Source organism: Sus scrofa, chromosome 2 (assembly GCF_000003025.6).
Source record: "Sus scrofa isolate TJ Tabasco breed Duroc chromosome 2, Sscrofa11.1, whole genome shotgun sequence".
In the NCBI taxonomy this organism is placed as follows: domain Eukaryota; kingdom Metazoa; phylum Chordata; class Mammalia; order Artiodactyla; family Suidae; genus Sus; species Sus scrofa.
This window is the reverse complement of record NC_010444.4, coordinates 117,843,527-117,868,583: the sequence shown is the minus strand read 5'-3', so window position 1 is coordinate 117,868,583 and position 25,057 is coordinate 117,843,527. Positions and strand designations below refer to the sequence as shown.

The following is a 25,057-nucleotide window of genomic DNA, read 5'->3' as shown; positions in this document are numbered from 1 at the left end:
TTTGGGGCAATGCTACTTTTTGTTCCTCTCCCATCTCCGTCTGGCTTTTAGACTCTGTTCCTTGGCTTCTGTTCAGGTGAAACCCAAACATCTGAACCGTACCAGTCAATGTAACAGCTTGTATGCAAACCCAGTTGAAGTTTTACTCTCATAATAGAAGAAGAGGGAGTAGTGGGTATTTTTCATGCACAAGGAGAGAACAAATTCCCTGAATTGTTGGGTTTCAGCATACAGGAGGCCTCTAGAAGGTTCTAGTGATGCTTGCTTTATCATCTGCTAGACTTTAGGTAGCTGGGTACACATGAATTCACAACTTAAAATCTGATCTCAAATTTTTATTCACTTACAAGGATAAACCTTTTGTCTTATACATTTATACGTCTGTGTGTGTGGTGCAAATAAGAGGCAAGGTCAGGTAGGCTTTGGCATGGGTAAAGAATACCAAAGAACAGATCTTCATGGAAAGGAAAAGGAAAGACTATTTGGAGGTGTGTGGGAGTGGCCTGAAAGAGAAAAATAAAAGTACAGAAATAAGAGCCTTGGGTTTAATTCTCCTTTGAATCCAGAGGCCGCTTTACAAATACCATCCTAATGAGGCACTGCCTAGCCCCTAATCTCATAAAACCCTCAGAAGGGAAAATGCATGAAAGGCAGAACTAACTATATCCCTTTTGAGATTTGCTCTTGGGTCTACTGTTGGGGCTCTGAGAACACATGAATTAACACGAACCAGTGAAAGAATTCAAAAGTAGGCCTTTCCAATGACGAGCCAAGCCAGTTACCATACAGCTTGCATATTTATTGAACAAATACTACTAAAATAGCTAAAATACATTGGGTACTTGTCGTGAGTGCATCGGTAAAGATCACATTGTTACAAAAGCCTGCATATTCAGCAGTACACAACTGCAACTCTACGTAAATGCCACAGATGCAGAATACTGTTTTCTTGCTCTATTTACACAGCGGATATACCTATTCTAACAAAGGAGGGGCGGGGGATGCACAAGAAACTCAGGCCAATGGGGGAGCAAGAAGAGAACGAAGAAGTGCAGCGCATGCGTCGTCGATGTGTTAAGTCAGAAGCGGAACAGTTCAGAACGAAGCCTGCCCTGTCAAAGGAAGAGCTAAAAGACAGTTATATAAAAATTAAGGTGGGCTTTCAGACTGGCTAACACAACAACATTCCATGAGTAGATGGTATTGTCTGATTGTATTTTTGTTTATCCATTTCATTGGGAGCAAGGACAAAAATGTAAAATCTACACCTTGCTTATCAGAACTACCAAAAAAGAGTGCTCTGCCTTTTTTTTTTTTTTTTTTGAATTTTGTCAAGACATTTTTTCAACCTTATTTTTGGGAAAGGTGTAATTTTCATGTTCCTACGGAGACGTCAGTTTTTGGATTTTTTTTTTTTTCCAGAGGGCATTTATTAAAAACAAAAACAAAAAAACCCAAACCAGTTTGCCCTTTTTTTCCCCAAATATTCTTTTAAATGAAAAGAACCAAAAGAGACACCTAAAAACGCCTGTCAAATTATTGCTTTTCATTCTCTAAGTTAGGCAGGCGAGGCGACCGAAAGGAAGAGATCTGGTAAGGAAATTACAGTTTTGTGATTGCTCCCGCTACAGGGACTGCGTGTCTGGGAGAGCCGGCCCCTGAGACGAGTGTCTGCTCTCAGAGGTGGCACTTACTCAACCTCCAACGCTGAAGAAGAAAGCCACACTGAAGACACAAGGAAAACAAGTCAATCCAGTCTAGAGAACAACATTCAGGGAAACAGAGTACCAACACCTTCTTAGAACATGAAAATAAAAAATAACTCCATCAGAGCTACCTCGCCAAGGAGCATGTTGAAAGTCCAAAATAGCACCATTCATCAGTGTCTCAGGTCCTGTGGCAGCATCTCGGTCACTTACCACAAGGAAACAATGAGTTTCAAACTACTTCTATACATCAAAAGAGTACATGGATAAAATATAGAGATATACAGACAATTGATGAACATAAACTACTAGGCTTGTTACATCTAAATGAAAAAAAAAAAAAAATGGGGACTCTCAGCCTCTGCAAGGAGCAGTCGGGAGCTGTGTGAGTGAAAAGGCAGAAGTGGACCGGTTGTGTGAGAGCAGTTGGGGGTTTGAGTTGTGGAAGACATCGTCGTAGCGAACCAGGCCTGAAGGCCCACCTGTAAGGGTTGTAAACGTGGATTCACAGTGTGAAATTCTGAGCGTTTTCACTTGAGTCAGAATGATTAAAAACTGGTTTGATGATACCTATTTGTCCACTGTAAATTCTCTAAAGCAAGGCTCAGAGTCCCATAGTTTCTTCTTATACTTGATGATTTACACAGAAAAAAATCCCATATATGATACCATGACCTCATCAATACCCATACACCATATGTAATACAAATGGAGGTGATTAAAAAGAGCGGAGGTAACTGATTCCTGGGGAGTGGAGTTCATTTTCATTGCTGCCGAGTGGAGTCAGGGAGGCAGCCTCGGTCTCGCCATCCTTCTTGCGGTTCACTTCCTTTGGGATGGGAAGTCTTCCCTGAAGGGCACACAAACAGGTGGACACACAAAAAAAGAGACACAGTGAGCCATGCTTCTGAAACCATTTGAACATTTTTACTTCTCTCTAGCGCCTTTTATCCTTGAACTCCCGATGTTGTGCAGAGTTTACATATTAAACACAGTTCACCTGAATGTAAATATTAGGACTGTGGGGGCATGAAGTAATTAAACACTAGTCGCCTTGGCTTCAGTAGAATCAAGTGTTTCTCTAATGGCTGGGCCCAGCCGTGTGGGAGGCGGCATTCCCCAGAGTCAGGTTTCTGAAGACAGTCCCTAGGATCAAATAGGGCCCGACAGGAGGCTGGGTGAGAGGTGCTCCTAGGGGGGCTAACACATTTTTTTTTAAGAGTTCAATGGCTGTGGTGGAAGAGGGATGACTGTCTGTTTTCTAATATGTAATAACACAATGAAAGCATATCACCATGGCACAAAGGCAATTTACGTATGGTTTATTCTAGAAGCAACTGGCATAGTCCCTATGGACTTAGGGAACCAGAAGTGGAAACCAAAGGCTGGGGAGCTTTTGGGAGGGAAATCACATGGGCTGGGCGGGGGTAGACAGCAGCTGCAGAAAAGAGGTGAATAGTGGGAAACCAAGGCCAGAAGAGAGTGAGATTCAGCTGGTGTGGACTGACCGGGACTGTTCTAGTGTCTCCTCACAATCCTGATGAGTGAGGTGTGTGGGTTTCTGACTAGAGAATCCAAATGCATTGTGACTGATGATCCACTGAGCACCCATGGAAGCAGCTCTCCATCACCACCCAACAGCAAGAGACTGGACAAGGAAGCCCATCTGCCCAAGTGATGATACAAAATAGAGGTCTTATCACAAGCAGACCTTAGGCCCCACTCAGAAATGACAACAGTGAGCACTGGACAAGAGTCTCTTTCAGCCAAACCACTAATTACTGGAGTTTTCTTGAAAAAATTATCCATTATGATTAAAAGATATTTGTGGTTTTTTCCCCCTTTTGGTTCAGGTCACACGTCTAATAGGGTAGTTATAATTAGCCAATATGACTGGATGTAAGTACCTGGGTTCAACGATCATCTTGCTTTGTGATCCGCAAATTATTATATTTGGAGTCAGGAACTTCCAAATAACCTGTTTTCAGCAGCCCCAGAGTGAACTAAATGTAATAGGTAATTCAACTTTAAGAAGTCTTATTTCCTGTAGAGACTTCCCATATTAAACATCTCATGTGCCTCAATTTTTAAAAAAAATCTGACTCTGAAAGTATGTAACATTTTTAGAATGTATATAAAATTCACTCAGTAGGTACTTTAAACCCAGTCCTAGCTTGTGATTTAGAGGTTGTTTTGGTATCATAAATACCAATGGGACCAAAGCATAAAATTAAAGTATAATTTGACCCTTATACACACTTTACGATCTAGAAAAATTTTCAAAAGCATTATACTGGGAATGAAACTCCTTTCATTTCTGAAAATAAATTCCATTTTGAAATTTCAACATGCAATTCCACTATTTAAAAAAAGAAATCCAGGGAGTTTCCGTTGTAGCACATTGGAAACAATCTGACTAGGAACCATGACGTTTCGGGTTCGATCCCTGGCCTTGTTCAGTGGGTTAAGGATCCAGCATCGCCATGAGCTGCGGTGTAGGTCGCAGACATGGCTTGGATCCTGTATTGCTGTGGCTGTGGTGTAGGCTGGCAGCTGCAACTCTGATTCAGCCCCTAACCTGGGAACCTCCATATGCCATGGGTGCGGCCCTAAAAAGCAGAAAAAAAAAAAAGAAAAGAAAAGAAATCTACTGTCAGAGGTCTAGAAAGGGAAATCAAAAGTTCATAAACATTTCACTCAACAGTTATACTCTTTGCGTGGCTGGCCTTAAAAGTGCCTACTTCAATGACTTACCCTTTTTTTTGGTAAGCACTTGGTTTAACTTTATTTACTTATTATTATTAGCATTACTGCTGTTGTTCAGCTGCAGTGTGCGGTGGCTTGATGTGGGATCTCAGTTTCCAGACCAGGGAATGAACCTGGGTTGCAGTGGTGAAAGTGCCAAATCCTAACCACTAGACCACCAGGGAACTCCACCCCAGACTTATTCTTAAGTGAATATGTAGAACATTAGTCTTTATACGAGTCTCAGTCGTATTAATCTCTTTTCTCCATAAAAAAGCAAAACAAAAACATAACGAAATGAATCTGGGTAATGTGGAAAGAAGTCTCTCCAAATTAAAAAAAAAAAATGTGAAGAGGATTCTTTCGGATTTGAATTTATCAGTTTTGCCATTTTTTCTTTTCAGAGATGTCCAAACATTCATGCATGCGTGTTTCCCCTTCGGTGTTCATGTTCTGAGTGCCCAATTCTATGGATTGAGCACTCTATTAGATTTTAAGTCCACACAGATAAAAGCAGTCCCTGCCCAGCCTGCCCTTAATCAACGTGCTTTATGGGAGACACCCAAGTAAGCGGGTAATAGTGAGGCAGTGGCAGTAAACCATGCAGGGAGATCTGCTATGAGGCACCCAGGGGAGCTCCTGGCGAGATAAAGTTCTGTGCACCTTCCCTCTGGAGACTGTAATTTACTAGATTTCAGTCCCTACCTCCTGTTCCCCATTAAAAAAAAAAAAAAAAAAAATCTTTCTGCCTCCGTAAGAAGAATTTTAAGCTTCTGCAGCAAGAAGAGGAGGTATTTTGAAGATGCGACACAAAGCTGTCTTCTTCTACACAAGTTAGGCCTTGCAAGAATTCATACAAAAATTGTCAGATTGTCCTCCATCGTCCACCATATAATGGTCCCTCAAGGACTGAGAAACTCAAGTAACCACAGACCGTGGGCCTAGACGTCCCTCCAGCTGAGCTATCTCAGGTTGAGCGGCCCTCTCTGTTGATAACTCTTGGCACACGAGTCCCCAGTTACTCAATAATGTGCTTTGGGCCAAGCAAGCCAAGATTATTTCTCTTATGATTATGCAAAGATGTGCTTTTCCAGGAGGCAACAGCCAGAAAAATGGACAAAGAGATTATACTTAAAACACTATGCATATAGTTAGAGAGAAAGTAACTTAAAATAACAGAAGACCTGAATCCCAGGAGCCACCTGAATCCCAGGTGCCAGCCCTATCTCCATGCAGGCAAGGCCTAGGACCCAGACAGGCTTTCCAAGAGGAAAAGGAGACACTGTTGACATCAGTGAGGAACCTGCCCAGTCCTGCCCCTTTGGTGGATGCCACCAGCATCAAAGAGAAGACCTCTGGATGCCTGAAGGGGCAGGAGCTAAGGAAAAGACTACCCTCGCTCTCATCCCCTCTGTAATCACATCTTACCCTCAGGGGAGTTATGCTCTGAGGTGTCCCCACAGAAATCTCTAGACTATACTTCAAGGGTTTGTGGTGAGGAGGTGGGGTGTGGGTGTATTTTAAGCAAAGCTCCAACATTTCAGCTAACTTCCAATCCAGCTCTGTAAGATCGGAACAAGTCTAGCTCAATCATTTTGTTCACCTATTTTCCTGCCAATGATTTTGGCCTTGACCTTCAGAAATTCTCTGAAAGATTAAAAGTGATTTAGAATTGTTTTCTTTCAGTGCAAACTGCCGGTTGGCCATAATCTCTTTAAGGTCTACCTGTCAGTAAAAGAAAGGAAGTTGCCTTTAAGGGGTAAGTATGAGAGTTTCCCAAAATTGAAATGACCATAAGAGTCAGGGGCTCCTCTCCATTGGTCAGTTACATTTATGAAATTTTTAAATGGAAGTTTTATTTCCACTGGACTCGACTTTTTTTAAAATTAATTGCAAAATCAATAGGTCAGTGGTAAAAAGTACAATCCTCCTGCTTAAGGTCAAATTGATATTTACCCTAACAGGCAAAGTCCAAAGGTATCTACAGCAAAAACTGGTGTTTTGTTGGTTTATTATTTATTTTTTGAAATGCTGCTAAAATCAAAAATGCAGATTTTACAAAGTTTCTTACAGCAGAGCAGTGTCATACCTAAGACATCAGAACAATGAAAGCATGTTAATAGAAAATATTTTTAGGTCTAAAAGTTAGAAGATAAAATATAACAGTTTTTTAAATGTTCTTTCTGTTTTGTTTCATGGGCAGACTTATCAGACATTCAGGCATTATTACCAGACAAAACTCATCATCTTATATTTTTAAGGTTATCTTTTAGTTAGATATCTTCATATTTGAGTTTATCTAACCGGGAACGAAACAAACAAATTAAAAACCTATAAAGTGTACATTTGATAAACTTGGTTTCATGATTCTTAAATGAAAATTTGCTTTGGACTTTGGACTTGTCAAGAAAGAAGATAACATGGACGGTAAGAGTCACAGGATTTTAGGATGTTCTTTTTCTTTTCTGTAGTATATGTTATTTCCAAGGTCATAATAGTATCAGGTTAATGGATTATTGTAGTATAATATAATAATGAGAATTTTTTTTTTTTTGTCTTTTGTCCTTTTTAGGGCCGCACCCACGGCATATAGTTCCCAGGCTAGGGGTCCAATTGGAGCTGTTGCTGCTGGCCTACACCACAGCCACAGCAATGCCAGATCTCAGCGGTATCTGCGGCCTACACAACAGCTCACGGCAATGCCGGATCTTTAACCCACTGAGGGAGACCAGGGATCGAACCCGCAACCTCATGGTTCCTAGCCGGATTCGTTCCCACTGCGCCACCATGGGAACTCTAACAATGAGAATTTAAATGAAAAGGAAGTAATTTTAAAAAATGGTGTCTAAATTGAAAAAAAAACCTGAACAAAACGTCAGTTAGAGATCTTACCTTAGGAAGCCTTCCCTCCATTTCCTTGTTTGGAAATGGTTCTTGACTGACCCAGACAGAAAGCTCTGGGTAATAAACCTAGAGAGACATAAAAGCACACATATTCAGATTAAAAACAGGATCCACTCTGAAACTGCGTGGGGTCAGCTTAAGAAGCTCAAGTCTCCCCAATGGTCACTTATTTCCCAGTTGCATCTTAGGGTGCTGGGGAAGCCCCCGAGCTCTTTCAGACTGTCAGCATGCTTCCGAATGTACGCTGCACTCAGGAGAGTGTAGCTCAATGTCTTCTGAGATGAAATCCAACAGAGCAGAGATATCCTTCAATGTTATCATTAGCAAGCAAAGTGGTAGCATGAAGTTAACCACTGACCGGCTGAGCAAACTAAGGCACCGGGAGGCTTAATTTTCAAAGCAACCTGTGTTAAGTATCCTTGCAAAACTCCATGTTTATGAGATAAATGTACCATATCCCCACCAGACATTGTGAAGGGTTATCCTGATCATCTGTTAGAAGGCTCAAGATTATGCACAAAGCATATGGAGGAAAGGAACAAGCAGCCTGCAACCTCCCCAGATGCACGTGTCCACCGACAAGACACTCTGCCCAGCTGCCTGGAAGTCGCAGTGTCTGAGAGAGGGGCAAGGCAGGGAGCTGGGGCAGCACGGCCAACAATGATTCTAAGAATACTAGCTGATGAGGGGGGGTGGAGAGACTGAGTCCAACTGAGTGACTCTTCTTTCAATATTAAAAAGGGTTATTATTCTAAGACCAGCTGTTCTCCATCTCTGGTAAAGACAAGAGGAAGGGGGGTAAGGACTTAAATTACAACTACAGATTTAGGTCAGCTATAAGGAAGAACTTGGCATAAGAACTGTTAAATTACTAAAAGAATTTAGAGGGGAAAACTGTGAAATCGTCCTTAAGAATTCAGAAACCAAATCCAACAACCATCTGTCAGGGCTAATTTACATTTGATACAGCCCTGCTTGAAGGGAGGGGAGAAAATTAGATAAGATTCCCTCCAGATCTGATTCTCTAAATGTTGTAAATAAATAATATTAAGAATCACAGCTTGGGGTTCCTGCTGTGACCCAGCGGGTAAGGATCCACTGCTCTCCCTGTGGTGGTGTGGGTTCAATCTCTGCCCTGGGGCAGTGGGTTAAGGATCCAGCATTGCTGTAGCTGTGGCATAGGTTGCAGCTGTGGCTCGGATTCGATCCCTGGCCCCAAAACTTCCATAATACCATGGGAAGGAAAAAAAAAAAAAAAAGAATCATAGCTCGTTAATAGGTTAACGAACAGATTTATATGTCTTTTTTTGTTTGTTGGTGGAAGCACTAGATATGGTCACCTAATCATCGAGGGTAACTTAATGTTTTCAATGTCCCAATGGATCCATTTGGTCAGGGTGTCTGAGACAGGAGATGTGGATGGCCGTGCTGATCTGTGGGAGAGTCTAACAGAAATAGCTCCACTCCAGTAACACTTATGACACGTCCCAGTGTACAAAGCAATTTTACACCCGTTACCTTATTTATCCTGATGATAAGCCTGTGACTAGGTCTTACTATTACACAGAAGAGGAAATTGAAACTCAGGAAGGTCATGTGACTTGCCCAATGTCGCACAATGTAGGATAGGACTCAGATGCAAACCAGGTGTTTGGGTTCTAAATTTCAGTTCTTCCCACTATCCCAATGCTCCCAAATGATCCCAGAAGGCAAACTGCCTACCACCTCTCTTTGAAAATTACAGGAGTCCACAGCTATCACACATACTTAGGTCTTACATTTGAGAGCTCATCCTACAAGAACTGGTTCTGTCTTCTGACTCTGGACTGGTTCTGCTTTCTAGACCACTCTGTTTCCTCCACCCCAACCTTCTTCCTTTTGCTTAGCTTTCCGCTTCTCTGCCTAGAGAATTCCACCATCTGCCTTGTTTGGGACAGAGAGCCATCCTTGACATTCCCTTTTAAGCAAGAATGGGCGAAGGAAATAAAATGGAATCTAAGAAACAAAAGCATTTTTTTTTAAGGCTTAAAAGAAAGTCACAGCACACAAAATCCTATTTTGGGCAATTTTAGGAGACCCCGAATTGGGATCCACTATAAATTCAGTTAACATAAATAGATAAAAGATGTTAACATCTCTAAATGCTTTTCAAGGTATGCTTTAAATATAATTAAAAATATGACATTTATTAGTAAGAAATAAAATTACATCGTAAACCAAAAACACTGATAAAAATCTATGTAGAAACTCTGTAGGCACATGGACACAATGCAAAGCAAAATCAAGTAAATGTTGTATCTGCATTCCTGGGTTTTTCCATGATATCCTACTTTTAACAAAACTACACTACGTTAGCATTTAACTTCTAGGTCCAAAGCATCAATACTGAAGTCACGTAAGTCTGATATGTAGGCAAAAACAGTTTGCCTCTCAGAAATTATGTTTATTATTATAATGCTTATCCTCACAATTTTTTTCCCAAAACTTTTTTTTTTTTAAAGAAAAACAACCAATGAACTCAGAAACAAGATCTCCTAGCAAGCCCATGACTAAGGAAACTTTTTCCCTACCTCAAATTTGTTCTTTTGAAAAACATATTGATTTAGCCAGAAATTGACAATGACAATTCTAATTAGGCTTTTTAAGTATTTGAATTATAATCACTGTATACTTTAAGAAAAATAAATGTCACTTTAGTCTTGTGGTAAATTCATCTAGTTTCCTTCAGAGTTAGAATTTTAAGCTCACAATAGCAGGCATATTAGAATCTCCGTTATCTTCTTAACACCTGCCCGGCTAGTCTCTAAGAAGTCAGCATTATCTCTGGACACAGAATCTAAAGAGGAAGAATTAAATTTTTTGTTTCTGGTTTGGGGAAAAGGTATTGGAAGGACTGGAAACACATGCTACTTACATCACGGCTTTGTTCTTTCATATATATGTGGTGTCTTGAAGACTCTAATATGAAGGACTTAAGAGAAAAAAAAATCCTTGCCCTCAAATAACTCAGAATACCTTTGTCCATACAGGCATTCACGACAAGTTTGAGAAATACCTTCAGCGTGTTGGACACGGTGAGACTCTGGACACCACAAGAAGAGAAATAGGGTTCCCACTTCCCAGGAGCTCAAGTCAAACAGGTGTGGGAGGCAGACAGCATGGGGCCAGACCCTCCAAAAGATCATTTTAAAGCATTACTATGGGCTGAATTATGTCCCCCTCAAAATCCATACGTTGAAGTCCAAACCCCCAATACTTCAGAATGTGATGTATATTAGGGACAGGGTATACGAGGAGGTGACTAAGTTAAACTGAGGTCATGTGGATGGGCCCTAATCCATTATGACCGGTGTATTTATAAGAGGAGGAAATTAGGACACACACACAATGGGAAGACTATGAGAAGACACAGGGAGAGAACATCTACAAACCATGGAGAGAGGCCTCAGAAAAAACCAACCTTGTTGACTCCTTGACCTCAGGCTTCGAGACTCCAGAACCTTGAGAAAATAAATGTCTGTTGTTTAGGCCACCTGGTCTGTGGTACTTGTTTTGATAGCCCCAGGAATCTAACGAAGTGTGCTTTAAGTGCAATTAAAAAAAATGTATAGGTTGTGTTAAATGTAATAGCTGTTAGAACACGTATGAACAGATTAAAAAACAAACAAAACCAACACTGAGCAAGACATCCAGTAGTGCTGTCAACAGAGGAAATGGGGGAGACAGTGAGCAGATCTGAGAGTGTGTGATGGCTGTGAGAGGCAAGCCAAAGAAGATACAAGATTATAAGGTTGAGGGGTAAGAGGGTAATGAGCTGAGCAGGGGGGTGGGGCATCTCCATGGCCAGATCTTCCTCTAGTTCTCAGTGACCACAACAGTAACAATACAAATGCCACCCCACAGGCCGCTGTGCCTGCTTCTCGCCTAGTTCAGAATACACGAAGCTGACAAAGATTCTGTGACTGAGACTTGTGAGTGCTGACGATATGTGCATCAGAAAAGAGGGTAAGTTGATCTGTCTTTCTGGAGTCCATCTGTTCTTGCTGGACCCCAAAGCCATTCATTCTTCTTGGCACTAGTTAACTGATGCTCTGAGAGTGGACAGATGGCTTAAATTGTATTCTGGATTTAAGTTTGTGTTTTTCATGAAGATCAATTAAACGAACTTTTCTTTTTTAAACTCCATCAAGTTCTCTCTTGGTGGTGGTGGTGTGGGCATTTCAGAAATGTAAGCACATGGAAATACCTCACAAATGTTGTTTCATTAAACAAGCATACCAAAGTTTGCCTTAATCTTCCCAAGGGAAGTGTGTATTCTTTTAAAACTGTATTCCATATATAAAATAATTGCTTATTCTTGCTCAAGTAAAATCCTCAAAACCCTGTAGATTTCTGGTCTTCCACATGCCAAGAATCAGAGAAGTAAGCTATAGCCTGAGCAATTAAGAAAACATGTTTGTGAAAATAAAAAGAGATGGAATATTTTTGTTTTTTTATATAATGAGAATATTTTATTTTAAATTAGAGAAGATGTAAAGATTCTGCTTGAATTCTGAAGAAGGTTGAGTATTTATGCTCATTGACTATGCTAGTCAATGTGCCTTTTTCTATAATGCTACATTTATCTCACTAATGACTAGGTTTAGAAACAACAGAACTGACATGAAGAATCACATTGGTTTAAATACACTAATCATGACAGATATGCATTTAGATACCCATCAGCAACTCTTAGGTAAAACCAAATTTTTTTTTGCTTTCAAGTATATTTAATATATTTTAACCCACTACAAGTTTAAACGTAGTTTTATGGAGAAAATGTACTATTTCTTACTGATTCTTTGAAATGTATTTGATGGTTGGGCATTTAAGTTTTCAACTACCACTGCACACAAGTTGAGAAGACAATGCTCATGGGTTTTGCCTTTTTATGTCTTTCCATCATCTTTCTTTCTTTCAAGGCTTGTTTTCTTCCCAAGGCAATGCATCATGAAAAATAACTTCATTTTTAAAGCCTATAAGGCAATGAGCTTACAATGATTATTACGTGGTATCCAAAATAGAAACATAGAATGTGGAGGAAATGAGAGGCCACTCCTGCAAGGTCTCTCCCCCAAAATGCCAACGAGATTATTAGTCAAATTCTTTTTTTAATCTCTTGAGCTTTCATGTAAAAACTTTTATTTTCTAATAGTATGGCTCACATAATCAGTCTGAAACGCTTCCCATGACTTCTACCATACTGCATGTAAATTTTCATTTGTATCTTTTTACTACCTATTTCTAAATTCATATTTTCCTGTTCATTTACCGTCTGTATCAACATTTCTTTGAGGAGACCATTATATGAGAATGATCCTCAAAGGCAGAGTCAGGGCTTTATCTGGAGCCTAAATATACCACAGGTATAGAAGCTGCTTACTTCATTGGTTAACATACCTTCTCAGAAGCCTGCTATGAAGATGTTGCATGGCTTAGTCGTTAGGACCATAATTATAGTATTATTTTGTACCCTTGGTGGGGTTCTATGTGCTTAAAGAAGGGCCCTTTTATGACTCACCAAGGATAGATGCCCACCTCCTGCAATTAGGAGAGCACACCAGAGCAGCAGGTGTTCAGTCTGCATAATTAATTCTTTGAGCAGCAAAGGAGTATATTTCATAATCTCTCTTCCAATTAAACTATGTGTGTGTGTGTGTCTGTGTGTGTGACCTGGTGCACATGGATACATGTTCTGTTCTGCCTAATTGGCTGATTGTGAAACCCAGTAGTGCAATAAAAGAATTGATGTGCACGTACATGCTCTTCACTTCTGCAAACACCCTTTGAGGTGGTGCTATTAAGAATCTCCCTCCAAAGGCAGTCTGCTCCCAGGTGTTGCTGGTCACATGAGAGGGCAGAATGAAAACTGAAACCATAAATGAGTTACAAGGATCATTTTTCTCTGAACAGCATTACATCAAAGATTAGATGGTGCCAAAAGATGATGCACTGAGCTATCCCTCTCGAGACCTAGGCTTAGAGATCTGCCTAACTCTGTGCATGCTGCTTGGAGATGAAGTACACAGTGGGGGAAATACACTGCGGCCAGAAGACAACAGACAATGGACGTGTACATCACTTCTGCACACTGGGGCAAGTAGAATAAAAGTGTTGGGGGTCCCTAAGTTGGCAAACATTCTGGTTTGGGAACTCAGTGAAACATGCAGGGACCTAATTTAAACACACACACACACACTCACACACACACACACACGAGCTAGCCGTGTAACAATGCCTAATCACAGAGAAAGTATTACTCAACCATAAATGCCCTCCTGCCAGAAAGCAAAGGATGGACCTTTAGGGCGCTGCTGTATTACGACCCTGGCTGACACTCGTTTTTTCCAGGGCCTGATAAGTTCTGAACCTAGAGAAACAGGGGTGGGGGAGACGACTGCGGTTCAGAGCGCAGAAGTTGGTTACCTCCATTGGCAGTAACTCTGCTTCGGGTACATATGTTTACTACAGGCACAGAAAATGTCATTTATTAAAATTACGCAGCAGATTATGTTCCTGCCCAACAGGACATGTCAGCCAGCCGAAGGATTTCCACATCTGCACTTTGGGAGCTGGAGTGTCTGAAGCAAGCTCTGTAGAGTTTAACGGTGGAATCCTCCAGATTTACTCTGCTGGCTGGGAAGCCATCTTGAGAGGCTGCTGATGAATATGTGGGAACCTGACAGCTGTGGAATTTTATTTCCAGATTTCCACTAAGGGAGAGAAAGGAAAAGGAAATCTCCTTGCTGGCAACAAAATGAAAGTGTTTACATGTGAAATTAATCGTTAGCACAAAGAGCTTTCACAGTCACTCTGTTCCACAGTATAATATTCTGCTTGTTTGGCTGCTGAGTCTTTGAAAATCTGATTTCTAAGAATAAGAGCACAGACTTAAAAGAGAAAGGAATCAAGACAGGAGTAAGCCACAAAAGGTTAACAACATATCCAACTTTGCTTGGTCACCACTCTTTGAAACTATTTGTTAGTTATGTACATTTGGGGGTTTGGATGGTGTGTGGTTCAAGGCGGGGTGCAGCAGCAGCTGCTGGCAAACGCACACAGTGTGCTGAACCCCGAGGTCAGCTGCAAACGCTGGTGTTGCGCAAACTCCTCCTCTCATCCCAGCCTCATTCCTTTCCAATAGGAACATGCTTAGCACAAAGCAATCCACCTAAAGACTCCATAAATCCAAAAAAGGGAGTTTCTGATCGAGGAATTCTCAGATTTCTGCCAAGGCACCCTCCCCTGGGCTGGAGGTCAGCCTGGTACAGTGATCAGAGCCAAATTGCGGACTGGACTCAAGGAATTAAGTTCAACACTTCAAATCTCGACTTTTAATGGGCGATTTTTCTTTTCAGTGATGAAGACAAAACAAAGTACAAACAGCTGATAAAGGCCCAAAGTAAACCAAGAGAAAAAATATAAGAATAAAGCTTGGAAAAACAAATCTCATAAGGGACATCTAAGAAGAGATTTTTTTGAACAAAGAGAAAAATATAAAGCAGCTTTTAAAAAACTCTGGTTTGAGATTAAGCAGTTTGTGAGTGAACAATGAGAAAGTAAAGGCCACAAAACAAGATATTCGCTCTTCTCAGCAGAAAAAAATACTGGCCTTTGTTAACTAGCAGGGAAAAAAAAAAAAAAAAAAGGCCCCTCAGGCATTTAAGCACAGCATAAGCTTTTCTGTGCCCCTTGACCTCAACAAATATGTTAATAAAATCTTTTACCTCCCTGGAGTGGAACCAGAGTAAATATTTACTTAACACATCTGAGTTCTAAGTCTGGACCACCTTATTCCCTTATATAAACTGGTTTTCATTTGGAACCAAGAAATTAGAAACACCACATCTTGCAAACTTTGCAAAGTGAAAGAAAAGAAGGAGGAGGGAAATATAAAAGGGCAGGGAGGGAAGAGAGGAAGAAAGAAAGAGGCGAGTTCCCCGGTGGTCTAGTGGTTGGGATTCAGCACCTTCTCTGTTGGGGCCTGGGTTTAATCCCTGGTCTGGGAACTAAGATTTCACATCAAGGTGCTGCACACCAAGGTCAAGAGAGAGAGAGAGAGAGAGAGGACAAAACATGAAAAGACAGAAGAAGGAAGAAAGGAAAACCCTGAAAACCACCTAGGGCCCCAGTACACCAAACTGCAGTGTCGTGAATTTCTGAACTGCAGTCTCTGCCACAACAATAGTCATACTGTTGATATGCTTTCCAATACTAGACATCTGGAGCTAGCAGGACTTTTTCCAAGCGCATTCCGAGGTTAATAGGAAACATCTAGACTTGCTTTTATTAGCTGGTTTGAATAATACTAGTTATGCTGGGTTTCACCTTCAAATAATTATAAGAAATTTGGTTTCCGTTTGCCAAGAAGGCCAATTTTTCTTTCCTCTTGTCCTAAAGTGTACGGTGGCAGCCATGAAAATCTTATGAAAATTTTCACCAACAACTGGAAGAGGAAGTCCTCACAAATCAGATTTCTGTTAAGAAAAGCTGTCAATCAAAGGCTAATGAAATAAGTATTTGTTTATCTGGACATAAGGATTTGGGGTTTTTTTGATCTGGGTGAATGATGAGATAGTTGCTTTTGAGAAGTCTGTGGACATTTCAAAGCATTCCTATTGCTGGCATGTGCAAGACTGAATTTTCCAGAAAGTGTGCATTTTCTCCCAAAAATGCTCTTTCCAAAAGAAGTTATTCACTCTTTCCATCAATGCACCCTCTTCTGCTGGCAGCTACAAATGGCTCAACATTTAGCAAAAGTCATTTCACAGTTCAATGGTTGTCTTGCACCGTCTTGGTCATTTACAGACTGGCATCTCCTTCAACAGCAAAGAGCATTATTAACGGATCACCAAATGTGGAGGAAAAGTGGTTTCTATTGTGGAGAAGATGTAATTAAAATTAGTTTAAATCTAGTTGATTATTTTATAAGAAGTTTGGTTTTAAAAAAAAAAGGGAAAAGATAGCCAGGTCTGTACACGCATGTTCAGGTGACAAAGATGGCACTAAGAGGCTTCCAGTAACTTGTCATCTGTGAAGAGTGGCAAAAAACGAAAAGTCAAGAGGAAGAGGGGAAGAAGGATGGATGTGCCCCTGTGCACCACCTGGATTTTCAGCCCCACTGAGTACAGCACGGTCTGATGCAGTAGAAGGCCTGTCCCCAACTAAGGGTCAGTCAGGCAGCACCATGGAAGTGAAGAAGGCCTAAGGGGGCAGCCACCGACCCAAAGTGCTGTGTTTCAGGACTGGGAGCCACCCAACACACACCTCAAGGGTTATGAAGATAACTGTAGGAGGAACACCAAATTAGGAGGCTAAATTCCCTGGGCAAAGGATCACATATTCTAATTAACACGAAGAGGGCAGCATCAGAAACTGAGAACTTTGACCCAAGCCCTGACTGTATTCTGCAACCAAAGAATACACCGCCCTCATCTTTGGCATTTTTCCCTTCAGTCCTCCTTCTGCTGTAAACCAATCAGCAAAACTATTTCTCCAAAAAGAGAACTGGGAACAATACATGGGAACTGTTGGAACCCATACCAGCAGAAGGTGTCAATATGGAGACCTCAGAGTTCATTACAATGCTGTTTTTTGGTTTTGTTTTGTTTGCTTGTTTGTTTGTTTTTTTTAATTGTAGACATCTTTTCCAGGTGCATTCATTTAATCCTCAGGGTGCTGTTCCAAGGGTGAAATGCATCAATATATGTTAAGCCACAGCAACAGGGTCCGGCACCTAAGCACTAAGTGGGTCTGGGTTAGCTGTCATCACCATCATTCTCACGGGTTTACAGATGAGAAGGCTGAGGGGGGGAGCGGTCAGGGAGCCTGTCCAAGGTCACATACCCAAGAAACGGAGAAGACAGGATGCAAAGCAGCCTCTCTTCTCAGAGAACACATTCTGTCAATATCGATCTTCTGCTCTTTCCCCACAGCCACCTGCAGTGATGCCAGGAGGTCCCTGAGAGCTCGGGCCTGTTTTCAATCCCCCAGGCAAGTGCTGCGCATCTTCACTTAGTGCCCCTGTGATGATATTTAGATGGATTTCTGACACCTACTATCAGCAGTAGTTTTCTCAAAAATATTTGTTGCTCCGCTACCTGTGTTTCAGATAAACAGCTGCCCTTCAGAAATAACTTACCTAAAAAAAAAAAAAAAAAAAAAAAACTCAAACTCAGCACTGTTTGAGGACACAGAGGGTGTGTGCCCCACTCTCCACGTGTTTGCTAAGTCTTGGGAAAGACTGTTCTTAGAGGAGCAAATCTGGCGTGGCTAAGTTCGGACTTTGGAGTGAATTAAACCCTCGCCACATTGGTCACCATGGTTTTGTCTTTTTTTCACTTTTCCCTAGAAGGAAATGTTCAGCACACTACAAATACCTAGCAAACACTGCAGCTAATTACAGAGGCCATTTGCTGAGAAACCAAACTGTCTTCATAGGATCCTCAAATGAAATCTCAAACAACTGCTTCTCTGATGGCCTGCAATGGACAATTTTAAAACAGAATATCTTCCTTCCATCAAACGCATCTGAAAGCACGTTCATTGTAACTCTGCCTTTCAAAAATTCCTTCCGTTTCAAAACAAACTGTTTAGTCAAAGGCGAATGAAACGCTTATCTTAATAATATGCAGATGTACAATCATACACTACCTATAGCTATCCATACACTACATATAAAGTGATCCTCGTTGAAAAAAATGAACACCTATTAGACCAGAGAGGCAGTGTAGAAACCACCAGGAATGGTATTTCAGAAACAACCAATTTAACCTGATTCCACTTGGAAACTTTTAATTAATGTAGTAGAACTGCAGTCAGTTCTAAAGACAGAAAAATGGAGGTGAGCTAAGAAGCCAATTATTAGTTATTACTAATAATAGATGATGAAAGTAATAGCAAATAACAAGAACAAGGAGAATTTGATCCTCAGACTACATGCAGTCAGTCGGCTAAAGACATGGTGCCTCTCTGGTTTTGTCTGAAGAACAGCTGACTAATTTGGTAAAAATTCACATTCACTGTCAGAAAAATTGTTTCTATGATGTCCAAAAAACACACTTAATTGAATTTCTGATTGAATTGATTGTGACAGTGTAGACAGTTAATCCTATAATAATAAAATTAAAGTTTAAAAAGCAGTCCTCATGGAAAAAAAAAAAAAGAATAGACTTAATGAAGATAAAAAGAAAAGATGCAGAGACTTGGCTCCCAGACCTTGATAACAAGATCAGAACAATTAAGATTCTATTATCAAGAAGTAAGCAAAATATCCAAGGGCCAGAGGCATTCCATGATATATAATTAGACCCAAGTCTCCATAGAGCACCCTGAAATGGAGCCTCAGTTATGGTCCACAGCAGCCAGGCTTGGGAAACAGTCAAATCTAGGTAATTAAGGATAAAAATTATGACGAAAAGAAGAGTTCAGACAAGATGTGGGCACAATTTTTGATGCTATGTTAAGTGAACTGGTTGAGTATACATGTTGATTATCCAATCCATAAATCAAGAAATATTTACTAAGTACTTACTTTCTGTGAAATATTGAATAATTGGTAGATAGCTTTCAATCCTAGAGATTGCACATCTTATCAAAGCCCATTTGTTTGGGCTTGAAGTACAAAAGTACCAAAAAAAAAAAAAAACCCACTTTTTTTTTTCCCCCCAAAAAAAAGTTTTTAAGGGGAGGTTCCTGGTGATCTAGTGGTTAGGACACAGCACTTTCATTGCTGTGGCCCAGGTTTGATTCCCTGGTCTGGGAACTAAGATCGCACATCAAGTCACTGCACATGGCAGGGAAAAAAAAAAGTTATTTAGGAAAGAAGAGGGCTAGTTAATTAATTCATCTTTTCAAATTCTAATTCTCTTAGCCAAACAACAACAGGACGTCCATGAAGACACATGTTTCAAAGAGTGGGCCCATTCCCTGCCCAGTTTTCATTCTTTGCGCCAGTGTTAACTGAGCCCCTACAATGTAGCAGGCATTAGGCTAAATGTTCAACCATGAGCTGCCAAACCCACATGGCACGATGATACATGGAGGTTTAGCAACGGCCGGGCAAACGTGCACAAGAACAGGCTTTCCCATCAAGGTCTCAATAAGCCTTTTGGTAACCTGCATTAGGATGACTTAATGAAGGGCATGAAACAGTACTTTTTGGAAAAGTACTTAATAACAATCCCTTACTTGGGTCATGTTTATAAGTATCTTGGTCAATAAGTTTTATTCATCTAACTATAGCCTCTAGGTTTTCCTTGACAGTTCTCAGTGTTGGCTGCCAAACATGCACTATCTTCTCATTTCTACTCTTTCCTGTCCAAGAACAGGTTCTATATCCAACACTGCCTTTATCCAAGAAAAGTGACCTCAAAATGCCTGGACCCATTTTAAACACTGCAACTTTTGTAGACTTCTCCCGGTTCAGCCACCGGACTGCAGTACTTTTCCCTGCTGGAATTGTATCAAACACAGTTTAGACAGGAAGGCTGTTACCTGCCCCAGTAATCAAAGGACAGCGGTGTTTGATGGTGATCTGAGTAAGGGCTGCAGTGGAGAAGGAAGAAGAGCTAGAACTGGGCAACCACACCAAAACCTCTGTGCCCATGATGAATCTCTCTCTTGTCTTAATTACTTATTGGGATGAGTCTTTGGCTCCTGTTTTCACTGGCAATGGCTGTTCAGCTATTCTCCCTTTCTTTCCAACAACGGCTCCAGTTCCCAAAGTTAAGTTAAAAGGAGCAAACAGACCTTCCTTTCACTGGCCACATTCTCTTAAATATCTTCCCCTTCTTCCTTCTGAACACGAGTTATGTTTCTATCTTAGTCTACAAGAGTGAGGATGAAGAGTGAACAAGCAAAGTGTAAAATCGAGGTTTAAAAATACCGCCAGCTAGATAATCCTAACACTTTGCAGGCACAACTCTTAGATGGGAAACTATGCTAAGGTAATCAGATGCAATAATTTTAACTCATGAAGATTTCACCACCTTGTGAAACTGGAGCAGATCACGCCCTACGATCACGACCGCCTCAGTCTGACTGCTGAGGGGCAACCTGTGGGACCGCTGGTAAACCACCACTGACAACCTGGAACACAACGGCACCGCAAAGTGAGCATCCTCTTCCAGCAGACCACACCACACCAAAGCAAGCTCTGGACTCTCAGGGCCTCTTCCATGTAAAGAAGTGTGAAAGAAGGGAGTGCAGAAAGGAAGAGCAGTTTTTACACTGGGCTCAGATTTCACTTAACTCTCCCCTTCTACCTCCCTGATGCCGAGCCTTCTTTATTCAGTGAGAGGGGTTTTCAGCAGCAAATTCATCACCTGTGTGCAGTGATCTCATTTCCTGGGCCACACGTTTTATAATCGGAATGATCGTAACACTGAAAACCGCTGCACTATTACTGGTTGTAAATCTCAAGGTGGGCCACTGGGTTCTGCCCCCAAAATAACAGCTCTCCATGCATCCCTGAGCTCTGACTCATTCATTTACTCCACAGACATTCACTGATTACCAAGGCCGTACCAGTTCCTGCACAGGTACTGGACCAAGGGTTCACAGGGGTGCAATCTACTCTAAGGTCCATGAAAGTTAGGGTTTCCTTCTACTTTGTAGGAAGAGATTACAATCAACTTTACTAGTTCTTCTAGCGTTCCCACTTGGTGATGAAACTTTTCCACATCTGACCCCACCATCCTGCTGGTAGAGGAAAAGGAAGAAACGAGGCATCACAGCCTCAACTGCTACCATAGAGGGCTGAGGCTTACTCACCAGCGGTCAGTGTTTGTGTTTCAAGTTTACAATCTTGGAGGGAAGAAAGGCATGCAGAAATTAGCCAGCTACAAGTAGAATGTTGTGTGATGAGTGTACAAAGGAACAGATTATTCCTGCTGGATGTACTGGGGTGAGTCTCATGGAGCAGTCAGTTAAATTCACTCTGGAAGAAGAATTTTATTTTACCAGGAGGAGCATTCTTTCCAGGACTGAGCATGGAAAGGCACAGAGGGAGGGACTCCTGGGGCATGCTTAGAATAACAAGTGGCCTGGTCCCTCCAAGAAAATATATTCTATAGCAGCTAGAAATTAAAGATGAGTTCACATAGTTCCTGGCAGAGCTGCCCAGCCATAGAAATTTAGGAAGGGCTCAACATAGAAGTTGAAAAAAAAAAATATTTGAAAGTATAAGGTGGGGGAAGCATAAGGAATTCAAGGCACAGGGCTTACCTACATCCCTCAGTGAGAGACTTAGGGATGAGTCCAACCTCACTTGAAGGGGCCAAAAGAGCTGGTGAAATCATTTCATGTTAAAAACCTTGCATGTGATGCCTCCTAAGGTAGGAGTCTGTACTGTATGCAAAAGAGATTCCAGAACAATCCTTCTTGGTCTTGGCTTACCCCGACTTGTGTGGATCATGTGATAATATTCACTTAAGATGGTCACCGGACTACTGACTAAATTAGTAACAGCCAGTAGGCCTCAAATTGTAAACAATTTTATGATGATGATGTAAGTGTTGGCTTGAATTGTGAGTATGTACGTCTGGCGGATCAGGAAGAAGGACAGAGAGAGCGAACCAGCTGGGTGTGTGTGGTTGCCACTGATAAGTACATGGCTACACTCAGACTAGCAGGAGAGAAGCATGGGGCCTCTTTTCACATGGCTGGCACAGCAGCAACACTTTCTCTGGCCAAGTGGACACTGGTGAACCTGCCGCTTTCTCTGAAGAAAAGAGGCTAAGCGAGCTCCCTTCCCAGTGCTTCCCAGTTAAGGGTCTTCCTTCTCTCTGGGCCAAGGAGAGTAAGAGGCAGCAATAAATTAGGCTCATAATCCATCAGAAGGTGTATGTGAGGGAGTGTGTGTGCTCTTTTCTGTTGAGCGCAAGATTATGGTCAATAGGGACCCGAGGCACAGCACAAGGAACTCTAATCAATACTCTATGATAACATATATGGGGGAAGAATCTGAAAAAGAATGCATGTGTGTATGTATAGCTGAATCACTTTATCATATAACAGAAATTAGCATACTATTATAAATCAATTATACTTCAATAAAACCTTTAAATATGTAAAAAAAAAAAAAAAAAAAAAAGCAAAGAATCCAAAACAGGCTAGAACTTGAGTGAGGGCCTTGGGCCATGTTGAAGATGCCCGCCTTCTGGCTTGACACGTCTAGTCCTTGACTTCTAAGGACTGCCTTTGCGAGCACAGAGGCCCTCAACAGGCAGGACATCCCCTGCTGCAGTAAAAAATGCATTATGTGCTCTCCTGTAAGCATATCTTCCTAATGCATGCCTTTTTATCCAAAATATGCTTTTCTCACATCTATATCTACTCAAATATTCCCAATTTCTCATTCACTCAATACATTAAGGACTGGTGCTAAGCCCTAAAATTCTTAAGAAGGCATAGTACCTGCTCTCAGGGAGCAAAGAGTCCACTTCTAGGTTTCAAATGTTGTGCTGATTCCAATCAGTAGTTAACGGAACAATATGGTAAAGATTTTGAAACCATAATCAGGCTGAATACTAACAATGATTGTCAAGACACTGATTAGCCATGTCTGCCTGACACTGTTGGAAGCAGGAGCCAGGGGCGGCATGTCATCTCTGGGTCTAGCTTAACATCTACCTTATTAAAAAAAAGTCCCCAGTAATACCACTCTTCTGCATCTTACAATTCAGCGCTAGATTATATTGCAAGACACTGTTTAAGCTCATCGTGCATGTTAGTCTTCCTGCCACAGCTAGAATACAAACCCACTGAGGGTACTGGCCAATTGTGCCCCTTCCAGAATTCAAAGACCTGGGCATAAAGAAAATGCTCCCCCCTCCCCCTGCAAAAAAAAAAAAACACCCAAAAACTTGTTCAGTTCATATGAGAATAATGCATAACCCTACTGTTAACTCTTTGTCATTTTCTTCAGTACTTTCAGACATGGCATCTTTGTTTTCTTGGAATCGTTTTCGTAATATCACAGAATTTGATTATACTGGATATAAGGGAAGGCTTTGAAGTTCCAGTTCTGGGAGCAAAGCTCCTGGATACCAGAGGGGATTTTTAGGGCTGCAAGAAAAGTTGCTTTGAGTTTTGAGCTCCACAGCCGGATCAAACCTAGAGAGCTAGCACTGCACCAGGTTGTTCAGAGTGTGGCTCTAAAGGCTGGTAAAGGTGAGCAATTGCAAGCCGCACTTTTTTTGGGAAAGTGGTCTCATAGCTTAATCACAATTTTTTTTTCTCTGTTAATAAATAACAGAAAATAATTTGCTGCGGAAACTAAAGTTACACTCACTTCAACTCCCTAGCTCTTTAGAAGAATATAAGGATACAAATTACTTCCAGTTGACCAAAACTAATGACTAAAGATTAAGTCACTCAGGATGAAATTTTTAAAAGTCCAACCTAATAAAGATTAGCATGTACAGACCAAATATTTATTGAACTTCTAACATATATTTAATACTTTATTACGCACTGTATACGAAGCTTATAAGCCCTCTAGGGGCCTATAATCTAGCTGGTCAATGAAAGAAATGCATGTGATCCAACTAACAAATAATGCAGGAGAGTATAATCCAGTGTTATACTGGGTTAATACCATGCCATTGCTACTAATAACTGAATTGATAATTTAGAATTTAGTTGAAAACCATGCTAATGCTTAAATCCCAAACTATTAGAGCTGCTAATACTTGTCATGCACTAACAGATCAATTTCAGGATCACTGTTATTTTTTAAACCACTGAGATGAGAGATCTTGAAACTGTCTCTAGGTGCAAAATATGTCCAGAAGCATCCATTTCAGATAAATTTAGACCCAATAAATTGTATTTTTAGTAACCATAATTTCTACAGATGTGGGCTGAGATTTATGGTTAACTTGTTTTCCAATTCAAAGCAAAGCAGCAGTTTAAAATCAGAAATTTTTAAATGTATCTTGAGCAACTGAGATAACATAGTCCAAGGCCAGTACATTCAATAAATTTTCCCCTGGTATATTCAAATTGGATTTGCTGGTAAGATATCCTTATCCCTCGTCTTTTCCTTTATAACAAGGGAATTATTCAGATAATTTAGGCAAATCCCTTCCCACTGCTTCCTCATACCAGCATCATTTTGAATAACCAAGATGAATGAGACAAAAATCAAGGTTATTTTTTCTAATACATAACTATTCAGACGATTATTTCACCTCTCCATTTCACTCTGGTTGTGAGAATAAGGCTTTAGAAGACTTTCCAGCCAGAAACAGCACTGAAAGAAATATGTGCAGGAGCAAGGAAGCCACAGTACTTCACTCCAAGGCTCCCAGTCAGTCCAATGTAAATGAACACAATGTATAAACCTCATAATCTGGAGGTTACTCATTTGGCTTAGTAAAGCGCCCATATTTTAGAAGTGTATTTTTCTATTTTAAAGCATTCATCTTAAGAGTTGAAAAAAAGTGAATTCCTTCAGTGTATTTATGAAGATATGATTTTCATACCAGTTTTTAAGAACTACATCAGATTAAAATAGAATGATACTTTAAATAACTGTTTATTCTAAGATTTCTGCTCAAATACTTTCTCTTTCCTGAACTATCTATTTAGCTCAAGAGGAAGTGGGATTGGTGCTAAACCCAGATAGACCATTCCTTCTGTCCTAATTCCCCAAACAA

General features: G+C 40.8%; 1 protein-coding gene across 3 annotated transcripts in view; it reads right to left on the bottom strand.

Annotated features, from left to right (window-relative positions):
- The window catches only part of NREP (neuronal regeneration related protein), a 361,955-nt gene continuing 337,676 nt past the window's right edge, over positions 779-25,057 (bottom strand). For all 3 annotated transcript variants that reach the window (XM_021084633.1, XM_021084634.1, XM_021084632.1), the window contains 2 exons: positions 7,344-7,421; positions 779-2,556 (listed from right to left, as the gene is read on the bottom strand). In XM_021084633.1, the coding sequence (XP_020940292.1) occupies positions 2,425-2,556; positions 7,344-7,421 (210 nt within the window). In that variant the 3' untranslated portion in view covers positions 779-2,424. The remainder of the gene's footprint in view (positions 2,557-7,343; positions 7,422-25,057) is intronic.